This window comes from Mustela lutreola, chromosome 10, assembly GCF_030435805.1.
Source record: "Mustela lutreola isolate mMusLut2 chromosome 10, mMusLut2.pri, whole genome shotgun sequence".
Classification (NCBI taxonomy): Eukaryota; Metazoa; Chordata; class Mammalia; order Carnivora; family Mustelidae; genus Mustela; species Mustela lutreola.
Window position 1 is genome coordinate 97,325,407 of NC_081299.1, and position 24,755 is coordinate 97,350,161.

A 24,755-nucleotide genomic window follows, 5' to 3' on the forward strand; every position below is an offset into this window, starting at 1 on the left:
CCTCTGATGGGTCTGGGCAAAGTAAACGGAAAACCTTCTGGAAAGTTTTCATCATTGCTAGATGCCACTAAGAACATTCGTGATTCATAGAAGAGATCAAAATATCAACGTTAGCAGGAGTCTGGAAGAAGTTGAACCCAACTCTCATGGGTGACTTTGAGGGGTTCTAGACTTCAGGGGAGGAAGTAGCTACAGATGTGGTGGAAACAGCAAATGAACTTTAAGTAGAAGTGGAGCTGGGAAGTGAAGATGGGACTGAATTACTACAATCTCACAGTAACACTTAAGTAGGTGAGGAGCTGCTTCCGATGGATGAGCAAAAAAAGTGGTTTCTTGAGATGGAATCTACTCCTGGTGAAAATGCTCGAAGATTGTTGAAATAACAACAAAGGATTTAGAATATTACATGAACTTAGCTGATAAAGCAACAGCAGGGCTTGAGAGGACTAACTCCAACTCTGAAAGAAGTTATATTTTCATAAACCTGGGTTCTGTATTTTTAGTAAAATGCTATCAAACAGCACCACATGCTACAGAGATATTGTTTGTGAAAGAATCAATTAAAGTGGCAAATTTCATTGCTGTCTTAAGAAATTGTCAAAGCCACCCAACCTTCAGCAACCGCCACCCTGACCAGTCAGCAGATATCAACATGGAGATAAGACCCTCCATCCGCAAAAAGACTGACTTGCCAAAAGCAGATGATGGTAGTTAGCATTTTTTAGCAGTATTTTTTTTAATTACGGTATATGCATTGTTTCTTTAGACATACCGCTATTGCCAACTTAACAGATTATGCAGTACAGTGCAAACGTAACTTTTTTTTTTTTTAAGATTTTATTTATTTGACAGAGAGAGAGAGAGAGAGATCCCAAGTAGGCAGAGAGAGAGGGGGAAGCAGGCTCCCTACTGAGCAGAGAGCCCAATGCCGGGCTTAATCCCAGGACCCTGAAATCACGACCTGAGCCTAAGGCAGAGGCTTAACCCACTGAGCCACCCAGGTACCCCCAAACATAACTTTTATATACACCAAGAAATTCATCTGACTCGCTTTATTGTGGTGGTCTGGAATCAAAACTGTAGTATCCCCAAAGTATGCCTGTATTTTCTATACTAAGTTAGACAATACTCCATATTGCACAGATGACATCTTAGTATTAGCTCCTGCTCTGAGCTTTAAAAAAATCTGTAACTGGAGCATATGCAAAGGAAACAGTTAAGATGATTAGTGACTTGAAAACCAGATAAATCAGAAAAAGTTGAAGAAATTAAAGTATTTAACTTGAAAAGACTGAAGTAGAAAAGTATGCTCATATAATTTTAAAAAAGGAATTATGGGAAAGTCAGTATGATTCCCTGAAAATTTACTATAAATTACATGTCAGACACTGTCCTAACCACAGACAGAGCAAACCAGACCCACTCTTAGCCCCTGGAAGCTTACAGTCTAGTAGGGAGAAGCAGACACTAATCTAAGCAAATATTTAATTATAAGCTGTGACAAGTCCTCAGTATGGAAGGAGTAAGACACTGTGAAAGAGAACAAGAGATCCTGATTTAGAGAATAAAGTTTTCCTCGAAGTAACATGGAATTGAAATCTATAAAACAAGTTTAAAGGAAACAAAACCCCTTAAGAATCACCCTTTCCAAGGTCTAAAAGAAAGCTAATGTAATGATGCTAAACACAGAAAGCAAAAGAAAAAAATAAGGATGAGGCCAAACAAATGAGCTGTAGTTGGATTAGGAGAGCCCTTAAGACTACATTAAATATTCGGGAAATCACTAAAGGATCTAAAGTAGTAAAAGGAAAGTTATCAACTTGCCTTTGTCTTTTTAGGGCAGAGGGGGCTTGGTATTTTGTATTTGTTTCATTTTCTCAGGGGTACTGAAAGGGACTTGGGCTTCTGTAATATCCAAATAAGAAATGATAAACTAAGTTATTAACAGTGGAGATGATCAGAAATGATAAAGAAAAAAAGATCTGAACATATCCAGGAGGGGAGGGGCGCCTGGGTGGCTCAGTGGGTTAAGCCTCTGCCTTTGGCTCAGGTCATGATCTCAGGGTCCTGGGATCAAGCCCTGCATTGGGCTCTCTGCTCAGCAGGGAGCCTGCTTCCCCCTCTCTCTCTGCCTGACTCTCTGCCTACTTGTGATCTCTGTCCAATAAATAAAATCTTTAAAAAAAAAAAAAAAAAAAGGAAAGAAAAAACCAAAAATATCCAGGAGATAAAATTGCCAGGACTTGGAGACAGACTGGATATGATAGGGCAGAGAAAGGAATGTCAAAGATGTTTACCAGATTCTGACTTTTGCAAGGAGACAGAGAAACCACTCTTTCTATGGGAGGACTACCAGGTTTGGGTGGGAAGGTAATATCTTAAAGTCTGAACATGATGAGCTTCAATTGTGTGGTGGGCTGAATAATGGCCCCCAAAGATATCTTGGTCCTAATCCCTGAAACCTATGAACATCATCTTACATGGCAAAAAAAAAAAAAAAATTGTTGTGAATAAATTAAGAATCTTGAAATGGGGAGAGTAGCCTAGTCTATCCAGGTAAGCCCACGTAATCACAGGCGTTCTTATAAGGAGGAAGCACAGGGAGAAGTACAGAGAAGGCAATATAATAATGGAAGCAGAGAGTGGAGTGATGTACTTTGCAGACTGAGGAAGGAGCCCCAAACTAGGAAATAGAGAAGGCAACCAGAGCTGAAATAGGCAAAAACCCAACAAAATGCAGATTCTCCCTCAGAGCCTTTAGAACAGTAAGAAGCTAAGTTTGTATCGTTTTAAGATCCTATGTTTATGGTAATTTGTTACAGGAGCAATTGGAACCAATACAAAGTACTCTGTAACACTCAAGTGGGTATGTCAAAAGGGCAGCTCAGTCTGAAATCAAGTGGTTTAGACTGAGGATATAAATGCTAGTCATTGGGGGCGCCTGGGTGGCTCAGTGGGTTAAGCCGCTGCCTTCGGCTCAGGTCATGATCTCAGGGTCCTGGGATCGAGTCCCGCATCGGGCTCTCTGCTCAGCAGGGAGCCTGCTTCCTTCTCTCTCTCTCTGCCTGCCTCTCAGTGTACTTGTAATTTCTCTCTGTCAAATAAATAAATAAAATCTTTAAAAAAAAATAATAAACACTAGTCATTGGCTACAGAACATATATAGAGTTCAAAGAGCACGCATCTTTGCGTAGGAAGATCCAATTTGAAAAGCACCAAAGGAGAAGAAAAGCTGACAAAAAAGAATGTAAAGCAGTTGTCAAGTGGTCAGTGAGGTTAAGAAGAAAACCAAGACAGCACAGTATAATAAAAATTAAAATAAAGTATTTCAAGAAGTTTGGTCAAAATGTATTCAGAGATTTCAGTGAGATGAAGATGAAAAATGCCCCCTGGTAACCTTGGCAAGAGAGGTTTTTCAGAGAAGTATGAGGGCAGAAACAAAATCGGTGGTCTGAAGAGAGATGAGAAAATGTGGACAGCAAATGTAAACAATTCTTTCAAGAAATCAGGCTGTGAAAATAAAAAAGGTTGGTAGTAAGAGGAGAAAATAAGAGCAAGAGAGAATTTTCTTAAATAGAAAGACTAAGTAACCCTCAATAGGGCTCTATAAACTTCCAATCCCCCTAGCACTGTAAGAAAATATATGTTGCCCCACAGCCTAATCAACTGTGATCAAACTTTTGGATTTTTACTCATTTGGTAAGTAAAAACTACCATTTTAGTAGTTTTAATTTCACTTTCTTAGGAATGAAGCTGTGCATCTTTTCAAATAAGAGAATTAAAGGGCCTTTTGTATTTCTTTTTCTATGAACTATCCATTCAAGATGCCTGCTTATATTTAAATTGGGCTACTATTATCGATTTCTCTTATCTACTTCTAGAGCCCTTAATAATTTAGGAAGGTTAATCCTCTGTATGAATTGTATACAATTTTTCACAACTTGCCTTTTGACTACGTTGACAGTGATTTTTATTTTGTTTTGGTCATAGTCAAAAAGACCTTTTGAACTACAAAGTTATGAAAGAATTCTTCCATGTTTTCTTCTATTACATTAATGTCTCCATTTTCCACATTTAAATCTTTGATCTCGGGGCGCCTGGGTGGCTCAGTGGGTTAAGCCGCTGCCTTCGGCTCAGGTCATGATCTCGGGGTCCTGGGATCGAGTCCTGCATTGGGCTCTCTGCTCAGCAGGGAGCCTGCTTCCCTTCCTCTCTCTCTGCCTGCCTCTCTGCTTACTTGTGATCTCTCTCTGTCAAATAAATAAATAAAATCTTAAGAAAAAAAAAAAATCTTTGATCTCATTCGGAATTTATCTTGGTATCCAGGGATATGGATACTAAGATGAATTATAGATAAATACCCTGATGTCCCAACACTATCATCTCTCTGCCATCAATGATTTAAGGTACTATCATTTTATTTATTATTTTTATTAATATATAATGTATTATTTGTCCCTGGGGCAGAGGTTTGTGAACTGTCAGGCTTACGGACTTCACAGCACTCACCATTTCACATACCCTCCCAATGTCCATAACCCAACCGAGGTACTATCATTTTTAAGTATCAACTGCCTATATGTAATTGGGCCTGTTTCTAGACTTACTTTTCTGTTTCACTGAATAATGTTCAAAAACTAATATACACTTATTTAATCACTAAATCTTTAGAATGTACTGGTATCTGATAGGGCACTCCTCCACCACTGCTTTTCTTTCTTATCATTTGGATGTCGGTTCTCCTTAATCCAAAAATATGTATTTCCACTTAAGTCTTCTTTTGTGTGACATCTTAATGTTAATGGGAGAATCTGGTAAAGGTGAAAAGGTGAAGAGAATGGCCATTTAAACATGGTAAACTAAACAAAAGATTTATGTCTATTCCTTATCAAAACCCACTCAAGTGAGAGTAAAACAGAAAGGCTATGAATCCCAGAAGATCAAAAAGAACAGAAGTTAAAAAATGACATATACAAGTTAGCAAACCATTTTTTACGAGGGGAAAAGTATACAGGGGAATTAGCCAATTGAGAACTTTGAATACTGAGTACCATGTAGAAGATAACCAAAAGTCAGTTTGTGATACAGAATCATGGAAAAGCTAAGCAGAAGGGGGGAAACAAAGCATGGAACTAAAACAAAGAAGATGGGTTAAAAATGTATATAAGAATTAGTTAGATCCCTCTGCTTACGTTCCCCACTCCCTACCCCAGCCCACACTCTTCCCCTATCTTGTAGAGTAAGTGAACCGAGATATGGAAAACAAAGATACCAGGCACAAATATGAAAGACCATTATACTGACAACAGACAATTAAGTAAAATTCCATATATTAAACACCTACCTACTTCCACAGTTCAACTCCAAGAATTCTAGCAAACAGAGATATAACTTACTCTATTCCCTGGAAAAATGTGGTAGTCTTAAATGTAGAAATTAAGAGCCCCAGAAAAAAGATCTCTAAATGTTAATATTTGGAACTTTTCTTACAATGATTTGGCCAGATTCCCTACCCAGTCATCAAATGGCTAATCCCACCTATGTGTCCACCTATGTGTCCGCAGTTGCTAATCAGTTTTGTATTAACATTTATCTCAATACAAACAGATCACCAGACATCTGAAGAGAATAAATAAACAAGATTAAAACAAAAAAGAACGTGATGAAACAAATTACAAGAAAATTTCAAAACAATTATTAATACCATCAAAGAGATGAAAGATGAGATTGCATGCATGAAATAAGTTATTTAAATTAAAAAAAAGAACAAGATCTTAAATTCAAAACATTACAGTTGAAATAAATCAACAGGAGGAAAAGAAGATAGTTAAATCTCCCCAGAAAGCAGAATAAAAAGACAAAGAAAAATAAAAGGAGTGACCGGAAAAATTTAGAGATTCTGTCAGGAAGTCTAATATCCTAATAAGTTTCAGGGAAAAAGAACAATGAACACTAAAGTAAGGACATTAACAAAGAAATAATAAATAAATAATAATTTTTTAAAAAAAATTTTAAAAACAAGAAAACTTACCCAAACAAAAGGATATGCAATACGTTTCAAATACAAAACAATTCAGACCAATAAAACCTGAGAAAATCAAGTGGGTTGGAGGTGGTCTTCAGTTTTACCAGTAACATTTTATTTCTTGGGCGAAGTGGTTAAAACATAGGTGTTTAGAACTCTATACCTCTATGTATGTCTGAAATATTTCATAATAAATTAAAAAACAAAACCCAATTAAAAAAAAAACTCAACATACATTATCCTCAGTATTCTGAAATTCTATAATAAAGAGGTTTTAAAATGAGTTTCCAAAGAGATTTAAAAAAAAAACCTACGAACATCAGGAATCATTATGATACTGGAATTCTCATGAGCAATACAAGGAGCTTAAATAAAAACACTTTGCCTTCATAAATCTCAAGGAAATGCCTTCCTAAATCTCAAAAACATGATCTCCAACCAAGAATGCCACACCTGTCTGAACTATACAAAAAATGTAGGATAAAGACTTTAAACACGTAAAATCTCATTTGAATCACTGAGTTCAGTCAACAGAATAGTCATGGAACCCCAGGACATGAGAAAAAGGCAAACAGAAATTCCAGCACAAACAGGTATAGGATACATGGGATGTATAGGGGATAGCTCTACATATATTCCTATTATAATACTGTAATATTACAAAACTATAAACAAGAACAGGAGAATAGTGATAAAATCACAGAACAAAATGCCAAAAATAGTTAAAATGAATGAACTAGAGTTACGTGTATCAACACAATTCTCTAAAGCAATGCTCACTCAAGTGAAGCAATCTGTAGAATGATATATATAAAATCCTATTTATAAAGTGTTAAATCCCACAAAATAGTTTTATATAGTCTGTATGTTCATACATGCAGAGCAAAATATTAGAAGGTGCACAAAAATAATAAACCACAAATTCAGAAGAAAGATTTACTTCTGTAGAGAAAAAAAAGCTTAGATTTTATTATAAATGAAGGAAACAAAGCATTCACTTACTACAATTTGTACTTTTTAATGGGAATGGAGAGGGAAAAATTACAGGGGTGGGGACGCATAAAGATCCTAAGCAAATGGGTGCAGTTTGTTTCAGATGATGAAAAAGTTGTAGAAAAGGATAATGGTGGTGGTTGTATATAACACTGTGAATGCACTTAATGCCAATGAATTATATAACCTAAAAATAGTAAAACAGTAATTTTGTTTAGCATATTTTGTGACAATCCTAAGAAAACTAGGGAGTGGAATCTAGAACGCAGGTGAAAAATCAGCTTTTGAGGAGGAGGTGGGATTTCTTTTCTATTTTAATAGGCAGGAATACAGAAAAGATGTATACAGATAGAGTGTGAATAGTCTTCATGAAGAGCAAACAAGCATTTAACCAAAGATAAGCAGCAAGCTTCCCACACAATGTTGAGGGCCCACTGGGAACCTTATGAAACCTTAAGAACAGACAAGCACTTGAATAATTATCAGCCTACAAGTGATTTTCTAAAACATTTGTGCTACGTAGAGATTAGACAAGGTTATCTCTAAGAGCCATTAGTTTATGATTTCTATGAAATTCTAAAAGGATGATCTACAGGTCAAATGAAGGAAAATACAGTAATGTTAGATGGTATATATTTTCAAAGTTTCTTAAATTTGCCTGCTCATAGGATTTGAATCACTTGAGGTATTTATCTCAGGCCTCACTCCAGACCTAATCACAATTTCCAGTAGAGGAACCTGAGATTCCAAATATGTATTTGGATCCAACCAGCAACCCCCGATCATTCTCAGGATCTGGCAAATCTGAAAATCTCTGGCCTGGAAATGACACTCAAAAGCAAAGAACAAGTTGAGTAGAGGAGTATTAAGAGGACTGGAGGGAGGTAAGTAAAGACTAAGGAACAGAAAAAAGTAAGGCTGCCATGGAAGCAAAAGACAAAATGCCAGAGAAAATTCCATCATTATCAAAATCAGAAGGCAAACAGGGAGGGGAAAAGGACTGTAGAATCAAGAGAGAAAATGCCTATAAGAAAATAGTAGTTAGCTTTGCATGCATTAAAAAAAAATTCTTATAATTTATAGCTATAAAAGTTCAAGCAATTACATTTGAAAATACACACTGTTCTGTAAATATATAAACCTTTAAGATTAGAAGTAACTTCATGGGGAACCTGGGTGGCTTAGTCAGTTAAGCACCCAACTCTTGGCTTAGGCTTGGGTCATGATCTCTGTCTGGGTCCTGGCATTGAGCCCTGTGGGGCTCCACACTCAGCAGGGAGTCACTTGGGATTCTCCCCCCTGCCCATCCCCCACTCGTATGAATGCATGTACCCCCACCCAAATAAAATCTTCAAAAAGAAAAAAAAGAAACAACTTCACAGTTATCGTGTATCAATTGCCTTCACAATTATCCTGCACCAATTGTGAAGGAAGTTTAACTGTGCTCCAAATACATTTTACTTTTCAATACTTTTTAAAAAGGACAGTCATAAGTCAGTTAAACTTGGAAGACAGCAGTTTTATTCATAACTGCCCAAATTTGGAAACAACCAAGATGTCCTTCAGTAGGTAAATGGGTAACAGTAGTATATCCAGACAACAGCATATTATTTTAAAAAAAGAAAGAAAAGAAAGAGCTATCAATACATGAAACGACATGGAAGGGCCTTAAAGGGATATTATTAAGTCAAAGTAGCCAATCTGAAAAGGCTACATACTATTTGATTCCAACTATTTTACATTCTGGAAAAGGCAAAACTATGGAGACAGTAAAAAGATCACAGAGTTTGCCATGGTTTGGGAGAGGAAGGAAAAGGATGAAGAGGCAGAGCACAGAGAATTTTTAAGATGAGAAAATATTCTGTGTACTCCCATAAAAATCGGTACATGTCATTATACATTAGTCCAAACCCACAGAAGTACACCATGAAGAGTGAACTATGTGAAGTATGGACTTTGGGTGATTGAGGAATCAACACAGGTTTATCACTTGTAATAAATGTACCACAGGTGGGGGGTTAGGGGGGTTGATGTTGATAATGAGGAAGGCTGTGCACAGATGGGGGGTCAGACAATATGCAGGAAATCTCTGTACCTTCTCCTCAATTTTGCCATGAACCTAAAACTAATCTAAAAAAGAAATTCTTAAACACACACACACAGAAACAACACTTAGAAGAACACCAAGCTAGAAATACACTATATGGACATGCCCCCCTCCACACACACACAACTGAGTCCAGGGGTAATTATTCTACAGAACTCATGTTTTAGGAAGAAGCTTATTCAAATTGATTGTTTAAAAAACAGAAAGAAAAAAGCTAGCCAGCAATCTTCCTAACCTTGTGATCTGTGACTAGAAAGGCATTCCCACTTTAAAACATACACTGAAAAAGCAGTAAGATGTACTTAGAATGAGAAGGAAAAAAAGATCCAAACCTACCATTCCTATCCTGATTTATTTTATAAAGCCAGCTACTTAAAGCATTTATTTCTCCTTTTACATAACACACTGATGTTCACAAATAGTTTCTCAGTTATTTAACAGCTACAAAGCACTCTTCTAGTTCAGCTCTCCTAATCAGTACTACCCAATCACCATAATGTTGATTTTATTGATCAAAGATGAAGAGCACCTAATAAACCCATTTTAGGGCTTGTCACAACACACAATGAAGAAATAACACTTGCTGATTTTCTCTGGAGCAGAAGACATTACCATTTTATACTAATAAAAGTAATATTTATGAGAATTTCTACCACCACCTAAATAAAGATCTACGAGCCTCAGTGAAAGACTTCAACACTGTATATATACAGAATTTTTTTTAAACAGAACTTAAAATATGCACATTTGCCAGATAAAGAAAACAAATCTTATAATGGTAGGCAAGCTTTTTAATCAACTGCCTCTCTCCCCAGCACATACATACACACATCCTACTTTTCCATATACACCCTTCAATTACCTAGTTGCTCTAAGGTGAAAATAATTTAAGATGGCAACATTTAAAACAACTAATAATTTAGTTTCATTATGTTTTTAGTGTTTTAGTGTTTCTTCTTGTTGCTTTGGCTTGCAATTCCTGTACAGAATTTACAGTCTACAGCCATTGATGGCTCATGACCAGGAGTATCAGCACCACCTGGAAACTCATCAGAAATGCAGACTATAAAACCCCAACCCAGACCTGTAAAATAAAAATCTGCATTTATATACACATTAAAACTTGCTAACCTCAACTATAGGATTTAATTCCACTCAGAGACAGAAGAAAAAAAACAATTTCTCTTTGAAGATCTGCCACTATTTAATCTTGGGAAGGTCATAACCAAAATGTGACCTTCCTTATCCATAAAATGAAGGCTTGGAAAGGCCCCCACCTACTCTAAAATCCTGTTAGTCCATAAGATGGAAGACTATTATAATTACTAGACATAGCACTTAAGCAAAAAAGTAATAAATTATACTTATATATATAAACATATATAGGGAGAAATATATTTCTAAGTGGACACTAATTTTTTTCTTCATTAATCAACCCAAAGATTCCACAAACACTTAAACTTCTTGGTCAAAATTGTTATTTAGCCAATGGTTATTTAGAACTTAATTAGAGGGGCTACTGGGTGGCTCAGTGGGTTAAGCCACTGCCTTTGGCTCAGGTCATGATCTCAGGGTCCTTGGATGAGTCCCGCATCGGGATCTCTGCTCAGCAGGGGGCCTGCTTCCCTTCCTCTCTCTGCCTGCCTCTCTGCCTATTTGTGATCTCTGTCAAATAAATAAATAAAATCTTTTAATAAATAAATAAAACTTAATTAGATCTGAATAATCCTACAAAATTATGAAAATACCATGCATATGTATGTGTCAATATATATGTAGTTCTTTAGATTAGAAACCCAACTTTAGCGGCACCTGGGTAGCTCAGTGGGTTAAAGCCTCTGCCTTGGGAATCAAGCCCCACATTGGGCTCCTTGCTCAGCAGGGAGCCTGTTTCCCCCTCTTTCTCTCTACCTGCCTCTCTGCCTACTTGTGATCTCTGTCTGCCAAATAAGTAAATAAAATCTTAAAAAAAAAAAGAAAGAAAGAAACCCAACTTTACAAAGTTACCCTGAATCAACTGCTGAAAGTAATCAAATTTGAGGATGAGCTTGGTGCTTCAACTGATATTTATCATGAAATGAACACCTTCTTCGGTGTTAGAATATTTGAGTTTTATAGAATGCAAAAAGAAAAAACAAAAAACACTTCTTTGTGCATCCTACTTTGAAACTACAACAATTTAAAAATATAAAAATAGAAGATATAATTTTCTTGCACAAAACAAACCTACAATTTACTTCCTTTGACTAGTGCAGATTAAGTTCTAAAGTAGTGCTTCCCAAACCTTACTGTGTATATGAATCACCTGCAAATCTTGTTAAAATGCAGATTCTGATTCAGAAGACGTGGGCAGAGGTCTGAATGCCAAGTTCATACACAGGAAAGTAGTATGCTTCTAAAAAAGCCCCATAACTCACAATATTTAGCCATGGTTTGCAAAGCACTGGTCTTGATAAGCACTAGTTTCCAATTAAATTCCCAATTGAATTCCTAATTCCCATCCTTATCTTACTTGATCTCTCCTGAAACATGATTCTTAATTACTCCATCATTCTAAAAACCTAGAAAATTTGTATCCTAATCTTCCTTCTAACTCTTTCTTTTTGATCTCCTTCTTTCTCTTTTCCTCATACTTACATGTGGGGAACATCACAGGATTCCATTCTTAGCTTCATCTCTTTACCACTCTAATGCTGTGCCTGCATCACCTATATGCTAATGGATCTAACTGCTGCATTTCCAGCCTACACACATCCCCCAGTCTTAGATTCATATTTTTCAACTACCTAATAGATGTTTCTAACCTTCAGTCTTCACAGGTACTTTCCAACACAACTTATCTCAAACTGAACTCTTCGCCAACGCCTTTCATCCCTAGAAACCAGCTTTTTCAACCCTGTGTTAACTCTGTGACCAGCACCACCATCTGCCCAATTGTCCAAACCATATTTTAAGACTCTCTCCTTCTCCCTCACCAACTGCAATTAATCCCATCTTCTAATTAATTCTCAAACTTCATCCCTTCCTCTCTAGTGTATCAGTTTTGACAGAGATAATTTCTGACTTGGTTACCATAGTAATGTAACAGTCTTCTTGCCCCCAATCTCATTTTTGTCCTCAATCCCAGCCTTCACATTCCTATGTAAACTTGGCAAACATAACCTGATAGTACTCTCCCATTAAAATTCATCAATGACTTCTCCATTACCTTTAGGAAAAAGTACTAACTTTCTTTTGGCATGTCATATGAAGCTCTTCACAATCTTGATTTTTTCATCTCGTCTTAACTCCCTCAATAGTCACCATGTACTCTTGCCATGTCAGGCTAGGTGCAGCTCCCTAGAAGTACCACATTCTCTAAGGCCTCTGTGTGTTTGCATAGGCTGTTTTTTCCTTTGCTTAAAATGCCCTTATTTAGCTAAGAACTAATCTCCTTTTAAGACTCCACTCAAGCATCACATGCTTTAAACTGCCCTTTTTAATCACCTCAAGTCTGTTAGGTAACACCGCAAACTGTGCTCCCTCTATTACAAGGCTTCCCCTATGCATAATACTTGGGCAAATTGTATTATAATTGATGCCCTATTCATCTCCTCCACCAAACTGAGCTCATCAATAAGTGCGTTTTAGAACAAAACGTCCAGTACATGGTTTGCTGAGGGACACCAGGCGGCACAGTCAATTAAGCGTACAGCTCCTGGTTATAGCCCAGGTCGCGATCTCAGGGTCCTGGGATGAGGCCCTGCATGGGACTCTGCAGAGTCTGCTGGGGATTCTCTTTCCCTCTTCCTCTGCCCCTCCCTGCTGCATGCTCACTCACTCTCTTTCTCTCAAATAAATAAATCTTTAAAAAATAAATAAAAGGGGCGCGTGGGTGGCTCGGTGGGTTGGACCTCTGCCTTCGGCTTGGGTCGTGGTCTAAGGGTCCTGGGATCAAGCCCTGCATTAAGCTCTCTGTTCGGCAAGGAGCCCCCTCTCTCTCTGCCTGCCTCTCTGCCTACTTGTGATCTCTGTCAAATGAATAAATAAAATCTTTAAATAAATAAATATATAAATAAATGAAAAATAACTGTTCGCTAAATAAACTATCTTGAAATAACAATCACGAATGATTATTATGGCTACATATTTAAACTATAAATAACTTCCAAAAACTGTCTAAGGTAACAAAAGTTTCTTCAGTTTGGGGCACCTGGGGGGCTCAGTTGTTAAATGTCAACCTTTGGCTCAGCATACCGGGATCAAGCCCCACCATCAGGCTCCCTGCTTGGTGGGAAGCCTGCTTCTCCCTCTCCCACTCGTCCTGCTTGTGTTCCTGTTCCCACTGTCTCTCTCTGTCAAATAAATAAAAATCTTTAAAAAGAAAAAGTTTCTTCAGTTTCTTTACAGGCTTAACAGAACTTCAAAAGACTTCATTAAACAACGAAGTCCAAAATATTTAAGGTATTCACTTAATTCCCGACAATATAAAGGTATTTGCTAAAAATTAATAGCCTTCTCATATTGTGTTTAAGATTATTTTAATTTCACCAATGACAGTGTTAGACAAATAAAAGCATTTGTCTCTTCCAAAATGTTAGGCATATTGTTCAGGTAGCCGAGGTTAGCACCCTGACTTCTACTTACTAGCTACATGACCTTGGATAACAATGAACATCTCCAAACTTCAGCGTTTCTTCAAGGAAAACAGAGATAAAATTGCTTACCTACACCATAGGTTGTTTCAAACATTCAGTTACAAATGTGGAACTATTTCTATAAACCATGAACTGCTAACTCAATGTCAACTACTGCATTAGCCTCCATACTAACATCTGCCAAATATTTGACAGGTGCAACTTTAAAGTTTCATGGACTACTTCGACCTCCATACCCACCCCATATTTCTCCAACAACTGAAAATTCATAAATAAAATAGTAAGTTCCAGGATTACCACAGCACAGGACTTAGTCATTAGTCCTCAATATTCTTATCTGGTTGAAGGCTTAAAGGTATCTAATTTAATAATGATCTCCTATTGTCTTAAGAAGAGGTTTTTTAATAAATCTCAAAGTAAATCTCAAGGTAAGTTGTTGGTACAGTCATTTAAATTTCAGCTCCATTTAAAAAAATTATTTGGAGGACAAAAATCAGCAGGGAATATTTAAAGATACCTTCTTTTACTAGCTGTTTAGATTGCGTACTATTGACAAATGAGCTTGATCTATTATAGACTAACTCACATAAAAGTTAAAAAGTCACCACAACAAAACCAAGACTTTTTTCACCCGTACTTCTGGCTTATTTCTCAGATATGCTTGTTGGTCTATGGGTCAGAAGAGAAAATTTGCTGCATTTTTGCAACTAAAAAAGTGATGAAGCATGTTAATTCTGCTCTCAGCAATACCCTTCTTTGTTAAATAGGGACTTACAGGGATTATGGCCTATATCAGGAAGACTGTTTTCAGCCCCTTCTCTGTGATATTTATAAAAATAGGATTCTTAACCTTCAAAGGGCAAAACTCCTTAAAAAAAATAATAAAAAGTAAAAGAAAAAAAGAAAATCTACTACAAAAGTCAGCACTTCGGTACCTGATTGTGGTAACAAGGCCAAAATCCAAGACGAAGCCCTTTATTGCACATCGTGTTCCAACATCTTGGGCAGCCCCATCTTGCGACCTCTCCAGATTGGCTGCTCCTGCTCTCTCTACTGCAGAGAGAACTTCAATTAGAGAAATTCTGAAGCTCATAAATCTAAACTGGATACTCCCCTCACTGGAGGCAAGGATGGTAAGAATCATTAAAAAGATTTAAGTTAGAGGAGGTTGCAAATAAATCCACGTGGCCTGAAACCACTATAATGCAGGCAGCTGAGAGTCTTATTATGCAACAGTCTATATACCTAAAAAAAGAAAAAAAATCTTAGGAAAAGAATGGCAGCAAATTATTAGATAACCTGAAAAAACAGGTTATTATAATCACGTATCTCTAAAAAGTAAAATATTCTCCACTAAACTGGTTTTGAATTTATATCTGTGATACCAAAAAGTAAAATATTCTCCACTAAACTGGTTTTGAATTTATATCTGTGATACCAAGTTACAGCTGACCATTCATGTTTATTATCCTTTGTAAGAAAAGGAAGCAAGGAAGTGGCTAGGATATGTTATTAACTTCTTTCTGTGCCCTAAAGTAACTCATTAAAAAAAATGCCTGGTTAAAAACCACTGCTTAGGAAGGAGAGATTTCCCTGCTGACTTAAGCCTAGCTGCCCAAGCAAGGCTTTAGAAAAGGTCTTCACCTACAACAGTGCATAGGCAGAAGGAGCAGAGGCTATGGCGGTCTTCCTAGTGACACTTCCAAGTCACGTAAATGGGGTATGTTTCTGGGATAGACTGCCAACAAGTTACTGTAAGAAACAAAAACAGCAAAATCCTGGCAAATAAACAGGCCAATGCCCTCATGTGTTTATTATGACAAAAGTCAGTCTTAAAGTTACCTTGACGCCACAAATCTAAGTCACATCTTCTATACTAATAGTACCTGATTTCTGAAAGACTGGATTAGTTTTCAAGCTGGTTTTCCATAAAGACTTGTAATGATGTCTAACATGTATAAAGCGTTTCTTAGACCAAGCAAAGTAACAAGTTACATCCCAAAGAACTGCAGCAATTAAGATATTTCAACTAGAGCAATAAACTAATGATTTGAATCATGTTTACCATGAGTTTTTATCAAAAAATGTGCTGGTATGTGCAAATGAAACAGAATGAGGTTAATACTATCAAGAAACTATATTTACGTAACAATTTAACAATGATTTTATCTTACCTGAGTGTGAAAATTTGAAATGGTGGTTGTTTCAATATCTTTCTTGCCCAGAATCTCCATTTTCACAGGAGTGTTGGGAAAATTAAAAGCAAAGTAGTCCAAGAAGTCTGGGAGATAAGCAGCCGCTCCATGCACTATTGCTAAAGCATAGTAAGCAGCATTTTTCTCATTTTCACTGAATGTCAAAGCAAGAAACTCCTCGGAAAATCTCTCCATCTCCATTGGAGACAAAAATGAGAGTTCATCCATGTAAGCATGAAGGACAAGTGCACCACCATTGGACTGGTGTTCCTCATGAATAAAGTTGCTAAATTTAGTACCTGTTTTTAAGAAATTTCTACGAATAGAATGTTCCTGGTGAGTCATAAAAGGTGTTTGTACTCCCTGGGGTACCCGATATTCTTGCATGCCCAAATTTAATCGGCACAGCTGTTCATCTTTCAGATACCTGAAGGACTCCTTATTAACTCCTGAAGTGCTATTTATTTGTCCTTGGGTGAGGATTTCCTTACTGATGCGGGTCAGGCCAGCACAGACGGTTTGTACTTCCTTATTGTACATTTTAAGGCGTCTTCCTCGCATATCTTCTCGGTGTTTCTTTTTCTTTTTCTTCTTTATTTTCTTCAAGACAAAATCATCAGCTCTCTGGGTTTTACCATTTTCATCTGGTGTTTCTGGCCACAATAATTAAAAAGAAGTTAGTTGCTAGGCCTAGTGTCAACATAGAAACTTCTTACGGTACTTGACCTCAAATTAAATGGCCTATTCTCAGTTTCCCTGAATTTGCCATGACAACTTACATGTTTATAAAATGACTGAGATAAAAATCTTAAAATACAGTAATATTCGGGGCTGAAAACTATGCTAAAAAGTAGACAATGAATATGTAAGCATGTAATTTAATACAACAACAAAGTAAAGGAAATATCCAAGTAAGTCCATTTCTGCCATCCTGTATGGAATATTTGTTCAGTAACCACTGTAAAATCTAAACTGAAGCTTACCATATTTTGCTATAATGCATACAGCTAAATCAAACAACAGCAAATTAAGCTGTAAGACACGATTCTGCCTACCAAATTAGCATGATTTTTCTTTTTTGGCCTTCTCGTATACTGTTGTTGGAACTATAAATTGGTACAAATTCCACAGAGGGCAATTTGGCACCCACCAAAATGGATATGTACATCAAAAGCCTTGAAAATATTTTAAATTATCAGACCTAGAAATTCCACTCCCAAGTAAAAATTACCTCAGAAAATAACTGAAGATACACAAAAATATCCATGACAGTTAAATTCAGGGACTCCCCCTTAAATGTCTATCCTAAGTAACAGGATGTTGATTACATTCTGGTACTTACATACTGACAAAATACCACCCAGCCATTACAAGTTATATTACAAATGAAAAGAACTAATGAATTACAAGGTTATAAAATGCTTACACTGCCAATCTTCCAGGAAGCATTCTCTAACAATTCATTCCTACCCAGTTTAGATAGCTTTCCCACCCCGTGCTTCCTTAGCACTGTACTGGCCTATCACAAAACTTAATATTCTATGTTATCACAAATCTAATTTTTTACCTTTCCTCTAGACTGTAAGCAATCTAAGGTCAGAAATATAGATCTTACCTTTCTTTCCGCATCTAATGTGTTTATAATATGATCCCATGTTTGTAACATTAAGCACTCAAACATTTATTAAGTACCCACTAAATACCAGGGACATTTCTGGGCACTAGGGATATGATGCTCAGACAGACATAATCCTCATTCTCTTGGATTTTATAATCTAGTTTAACAAGAAAAGCAAAGCATCAGTAAGCTACTCTAGATGCTGAGGAAACCTCTCTTTGGGAGGTAACTTTAAGGCTGAGCCCTAAATATTAAGACAAGCCAGGCATGTTTTCTAGGGAAAAATATTCCAGGGAGAAGCAAAGGACCTAAAGAGAGGAAAAAGTCTGACTGATCTACACATGTTTTGTATATGTATTACACAGGAAAGTACCTGAAGAAATACATATCAAAGTGTTAATGGTAGTTATCTAGGGTGGTAGGATTATAAATAACTAGATATTTTCTTTTTTGCTTATCTGTATTTTCTAATTTTCTACAATAAATACATATTACTTTTATAAATAAAAATTTATTTTTAATTTTTAAGGGATTATCATGTATTTACAAACCCAAAGTAGAATAACATTTTTATTTACTGGTTCAAAAACATATCTAGCAAGAAATATTTAGGAATAAATATCAGGTATATCCTGAACAACCTTTCAAGTTCAGTGTGGTATTTACTGAAATTTTCCCCCCAATAACAGTATTTCTGACATCATTCAAGTAATTCAGTGTTAAGAAAGACACTACAATTGATCCTATGACTACACCTGGGAATAACAAATTCAGTAAAATTTACAGTAAATAATTTATGTGGTATAATATGCAAACATAATAGATACAGTACTCTATACAAAATCATTTCAAATCACTAAATATTGCAAGTTATGAAAAATTTCTAAAGAAAATATTTAAAAGTATAAGTCAGAGACTTTAAAGTATACAGATACCAAATGACTTCCATTCTGTTTAATATCCATTTTTAAACAAAAAGAAAACCCTTCATTTGCAAACATCACTTGTGATTCAACTGAGACCATAGAGCAAAATATACATGTAATCGGATTGCTTAAACTGGAAAGAGAAAAAAGCAGTCCATCTTTTATTCTATATACAACTAAATCATTGAGATTTTGTTAAAACACTTATAACAGTCATTTATTTCTTACCAAATAAAATTAAATGCATTTCCCATGTTAAAAATTGGTAATTTAGGCAATTCTCCCAAGCAACTAAATGTTAATGCTATTAAATAACAAAGGTTAGACCAATTTTATTTATTTATTTTTTTTAAAGATTTTATTTATTTTATTTGACAGACAGAGATCACAAGTAGGCAGAGAGGCAGGCAGAGAGAGAGAGAGAGAGGAGGAAGCAGGCTCCCCGCTAAGCAGAGAGCCCGATGCGGGACTCGATCCCAGGACCCTGAGATCATGACCTGAGCCCAAGGCAGCGGCTTAACCCACTGAGCCACCCAGGCGCCCCGGTTAGACCAATTTTAAAAGTCATCTAATTACCCTCTGCTAAATGTTTTAGCATTTTCACAGGAAAAAAAAAAGAAACTATCTCTGAATAGATCTGTTATTTTAAGCTTCAGAGGAGGTATTTGGTATGCAGAAGATGAATTGTGACCTAGATCTGCCACTGAAATTAACACCAAGAAGGAGCTGCCTTGATTGTAACACATTTTATATATTACTATCGGCTTACCAATGGTATTTCTAACATGGCCAAGTCTCTGTGGGTTTTATTCCACACTCATTTATATGAGAATCATCCAATCAAATAATCCAACACGGGCCCATCAGAAAAACCACGATACAAGGAAATGAAAGGAACTTAAATTGATTGTAATCTCATATTTCAACATAATAGAAATTTAAAATATGAAATAAATGTCAATCTATCTCCTCACTAATTCTGTTTTTCTAATTTTGATTCTTATCTAAGGCTGATATAGAGAGCTCACCTTTGTTTATAGAGAAATTTTAGAGTACTTTGTGTCATACCAGCTTACGAATTTCAATGAATAAACAAAATTTACCTTTGAGTTATTATGATGACAACTAATTTAAAGTGGCATACATATTCAAAGTTGTTACAGGTCATTACAGTATGTTAGCCCTTCTTGCACTATGAGAATATCAACGTTGCCTTGCCTTGAATTAAAAACATTAATCAGGGTGCCTGGGTGACTCAGTCATTAGCATCTGCCTTAGGCTCAGGTTTTATCTCAGGGTCCTGGGATGGGGTCCATGTTGGGCTCCCTGGTCAGAAGGGAGTCTGTTTCTCCCTCTACCCCCCACCATTTTCTCTCTCTCAAATAAATAAAATCTTAAAAAAATAAAAATAAAAACATTAATTAAAAGTCAATGTCTTTGCAATATAAATGTATCAAATCAGTCCATTGTATACCTTACACAATGTTATATGTCAATTATATCTCAAAAAAAAAAGTGTCTAAAGTTTTCACAATCTTTCCATTCCTGATTGGCTGTTTTAGCTTTCCCACAGAGAACATAATCAGGAAGTAACATTTTGAATATTTCCCTACAGTGCAAAAGCTAAATTTTATTGACATGAGTTCTTTTACAGAAAAAAAGCCAAACCACATCTGTGATTAAGGAAAGCTCTCACATACCAAACTGTGAGAGCAAGCATAAAGAGAAGTATGTAAGTCTACAGAGGAAGATATATTTAACTGTCTTTAAAAAAAAAAAAAAAGTCATTCTAACTGTATCTAAATTAATGCATGACACTATCAATTAAATCCTCCTCAGAGCCCAAGTGTCCACTGATTGAGTCATGAATGGATAAAGAAAATGTGGTGTGTAGACACACAAACACACACACACACACAATGGAATATTATTACTCAGCCATCAAAAAGAATGAAATCTTGCCATTTGCAGTGATGTGGATGCAGCTAGAGTCTACCATGCTAAGTAAAGTAAATCAATCAGGGAAAGACATACCATATGATTTCACTCATGTGGAATTTAGGAAACAAAACAGATGAACACATGGGAAAGTAAAAAAAAAAAGAAGGAAGCAAACCATGAGACTTAATGATAGAGAACAAACTGAGGGTTGAGGGTTGGGCTAAATGGGTGACGGGTATTAAGGAGGGCACTTGTTATGATGAGCCCTGGATGTCCTATGGTAGTGAGAAATCACTAAATTCTACACCTGAGGGCGCCTGGGTGGCTCAGTGGGTTGAGCCGCTGCCTTCGGCTCGGGTCATGATCTCAGGGTCCTGGGATCGAGTCGATCGAGTCCTGCATCGGGCTCTCTGCTCGGCAGGGGGCCTGCTTCCCTTCCTCTCTCTCTGCCTGCCTCTCTGCCTACTTGTGATCTCTCTCTGTCAAATAAATAAATAAAATCTTAAAAAAAAAAAAAGATAAATTCTACACCTGAAACCAAAATAAAAATAAAATCCTCACATGTGCAAATATAATCACCTATCAAATAGCATCATTTATTTATATCACTACTGAAAGTTCTCATTAATGCAAAAAAATTAGCTGCTTCTATCACAAAACTTAAATTCTTACCATCATTCTCACAGTTGAATTGTAACTTAGAACTGAAAGAAATGTAATATCCTCAATTCTTAAAAAGCATGGTGGATACATATCAAAGCAAGTACAATGTTTTATATTTTTGTAATCATATTAAAGAAAAGGGCTAAAGTTGTTTTCTGAAAATAAATTTTTTAGTCTTACTGGGTATCTTTCCCATTCCATATAAAAATCTGACTAAAAAGCTCACTGTATGTTTATAACACTGCCTTACTTTAATCTCCCAACCCTCCATAACACGTTTAAGCATGGCTGGCTGAATTTGAATCCCTGTCCTAGTATTTCCTCCCCTAAGATTACCTTTTGCAACTTTATTTCTTTGTACCTTGTTCCTCATTGGTAAAACGGGGGAATTAACAGTACCTCATAAAATCAGTGAGCAGAGTAAACAAAGCACATAAAGCACTTAACATAGTCCTAGAATATAAAAAATACTCAATATATGTTAACTACTATTACCCCAAAATAGATGGATTGTAGAGGCAGTAGAGAGTGCTACACCACCAGGTGCTTCACAGTTAGAGAGACCTAGCTTAATGTCCCAGCCCTAGAACATACTGCTTAAGGTCTCCCGGAACACTCACTAATCTCTTTAAACTTCCATTTTCTTATCTTAAGATGTTAATTCTAGTATCTACCTCACAGAGCTCTTGTAAGGATTAAATAATACAATAAATAGGGCGCCTGGGTGGCTCAGTGGGTTAAGCCGCTGCCTTCGGCTTGGGTCATGATCTCAGGGTCCTGGGATCGAGTCCCGCATCGGGCTCTCTGCTCAGCAGGGAGCCTGCTTCCTCCTCTCTCTCTCTGCCTGCCTCTCTGCCTACTTTTGATCTCTCTCTCTCTCTCTCTCTGTCAAATAAATAAATAAATAAATCCTTTAAAAAACCATATTTTAAAAAATAATAATACAATAAATATAAGGGCCTCATCACAGTACTGAACACAAAATAAGTGCTCCCCATCCTCATTATCATTTTCACAATAATATTTAATGCATTCCTTGAAATACTGGCAATAACTCTGAGATATCAAAACTAGAGATAGAAATTACTGGACATGGAATACAATGTAGTATACTACAAGAGAATCCCACAAAAAGGAAAAAAAATCTCTGAAAGAGGGAAGAAAATCATTACTCAAGAAAGGTCTACTAGGAATCATATATGCTATCTCATTTTAATCCTCAAACAAACCGGTGAAGAAGATACATAAGTCCATTTTACAGAGAAGAAAACAGCTTGCCTTAAGATAGGTTACTTATCGTAGGCCACAAAACTAGTATGTGAGAACCAATTTTCAAACGTTCACCTTGTCAGATTCCCAAACTCAAACTCTTCACATACACTATTATACTACACTCTTCCATTTTGCCCTTCTCTATCAACTCTCTGCAACACTCCTGTGAAATAATCAACTGAAGTTACCTGGTTACAATTAATGGACTTAAGAAGCAGGAGGAGGACCCATTTCCAATAAAAGGAGCATTACTTCATTCAACAAATATTTTACTGAATGCCCATTACATGGTAACTCTGCACGATCACAAAGATGATATTTGTTATGCAAAAATTTCATACCCTAAAGTTAAACGAAAGTATCTGTCCCTAAAGTTGCTGCTCTGATAAATGAGAGGATTTGTTTATTTGAGTTCTCTGTATAATCCCAAATAATTCCTCACTCCTACCACCAAATAGGATTTGGATTTTAAATTCCTGCCAATAGCTTTCTGACATCACAGAAAATTACAGTTAGTTGTCTTATTTGGGGATACTACCTGTGACAGAAAGTAGACAGTTGGTCAAAGATGAAAAAATGTGAGAAAGGAAGACTGATTCACAAGTGAATACAAAAGAGTATATACTGTTACTAAATGACACTAGAGAAAAGAGCTAGGGGGATTGGGTACCCTCCCTTTCCTTTTTTCTACAAAATCTTAAAATATTACTAAAGCCGTAAATTTACTTAATAAGAATTAAAAGTAATTTTTGAGCAAAATATGTTCTATGCTTTTTATGAGCAAAAATGGGAGAGAAAAAAATTAAGATTTCAAAATACACAGCTAACTATAGGTTTAAGACTCAAGCCCGTTACTTACAAGAAATAAAAAATATTTTAGTATCTCCTTATTTAGTTAAAAATCCAAGTATGCTTAAGTGAAAAATGAAGAGCAAAATAGACAAGTCAAAAAAATTGGGTCCTAAATTCAGTTCTATCACTTACTAACTAGAAAATCTTAAGCATGTCACTTCACCTCTTCAAAACTCACTTTAGTTCCCATTTTAGAGATGAGAAATCATTGTTTAAACTATTTTTGAGCAACTCCAAACACCTGGAATCTGAAATCTATGATTAACTAATACATGAAATTGGACTGAGTACAGTTGGGCTGGTGGGAAGGAACATATCTTTCAGCAGAATGATCTCAGAGATTGGCAAACTTTTTCTATAAAGAGCCAGATAGTAGTAAGCTTAGCAGCCCACATGGTCTATCTCAACTACTCTATTGTTCTAGTGTGAAAACTAACAGATAATACATTTGAATGAGTGGAGTGGTGTTCCAATTTATTTCTGGTCACCAAATTTAAATTTCTTATGATATTCATATGTCATGAGGTTTTCTTCAACCATTTAAAATGTAAAGATCCTTATCTGACACGTCATACAAAAACAGGCAGTGGAACTGATTTTTTAACAAATATATAGAAGTAATCCAATGGAGGAAGAAGTGTCTTTTTTCAACAAAGGCACTGGAAATACTGGAAACATGAACCTCAACCCGAACACCTCACACCTTACACAAAGAACTCAAACGAATCAGAGATTCGAATGTAAAAGTTACCATTGTAATACTTTAAGGAAAAAAATACATGAAAATCTTTGGGATCCAAGCCTTAAGACCTTAGATTTGACACCAAAAGCATGATCCATAAAAGAAAAAAGAAAGAAGAAATTAGACCTCAACAAAATTTACAACTTTTGCTCTGTGAAAGAGCACATTAGAGGAGAGAAAGACAAGCAACAAAAGTGAGAGGAAATATTTGCAAGCAATATATCTGACAAAGGACCCATATATGTAATATACAAAGAATTCTCAAAACTCAACAGTAAAAAAAAAAAAAAAAAAGGACAAACAATTCAATTAGAAAATGGGCATAAGACATAAAAAAGAGACAGTTTATTGATACATGGCTAGCAAATGATGGTCAAAATAAAGATGTTAAATTTCACTAGCCACTAGGGAAATGCAACTTAAGTCCATGAGTGGTAATACTTATTACACATCAGAACACATAAAATAAAAAAAAGAGTTAACAATACCAGATACTGGCAAGGATGTGGAGAAAGTGAAAATCTTATACATTGCTGGTGGGAATGTAAAATTGTGCAGACATTTTAGAAAATAGTTTGGTAATAACTTTAAAAAAAAAATAAATAACAACACCTAAACATACATTTCTATGACCCAGCAATTGCATTCCCAGAGAAATAAAGGAAAATTTACATCCACACAAAGACCTGAACATGAACGTTCAGAGAACAACCAAACTGGGAAGAACCAAAACATCATTCAGTAGGTGAATGGTTAAACTGTGGTACATCTCTACCACAGAATA

At 36.1% G+C, this 24,755-nt stretch overlaps 1 protein-coding gene across 1 annotated transcript in view; it reads right to left on the reverse strand.

Moving 5' to 3' along the window:
* The window catches only part of RSBN1 (round spermatid basic protein 1), a 49,191-nt gene that overhangs the window by 20,414 nt on the left and 4,022 nt on the right, over positions 1-24,755 (reverse strand). Inside the window, exon 2 of the mRNA XM_059138359.1 lies at positions 15,937-16,610. Coding sequence (XP_058994342.1) covers positions 15,937-16,610 — 674 coding nt within the window. The remainder of the gene's footprint in view (positions 1-15,936; positions 16,611-24,755) is intronic.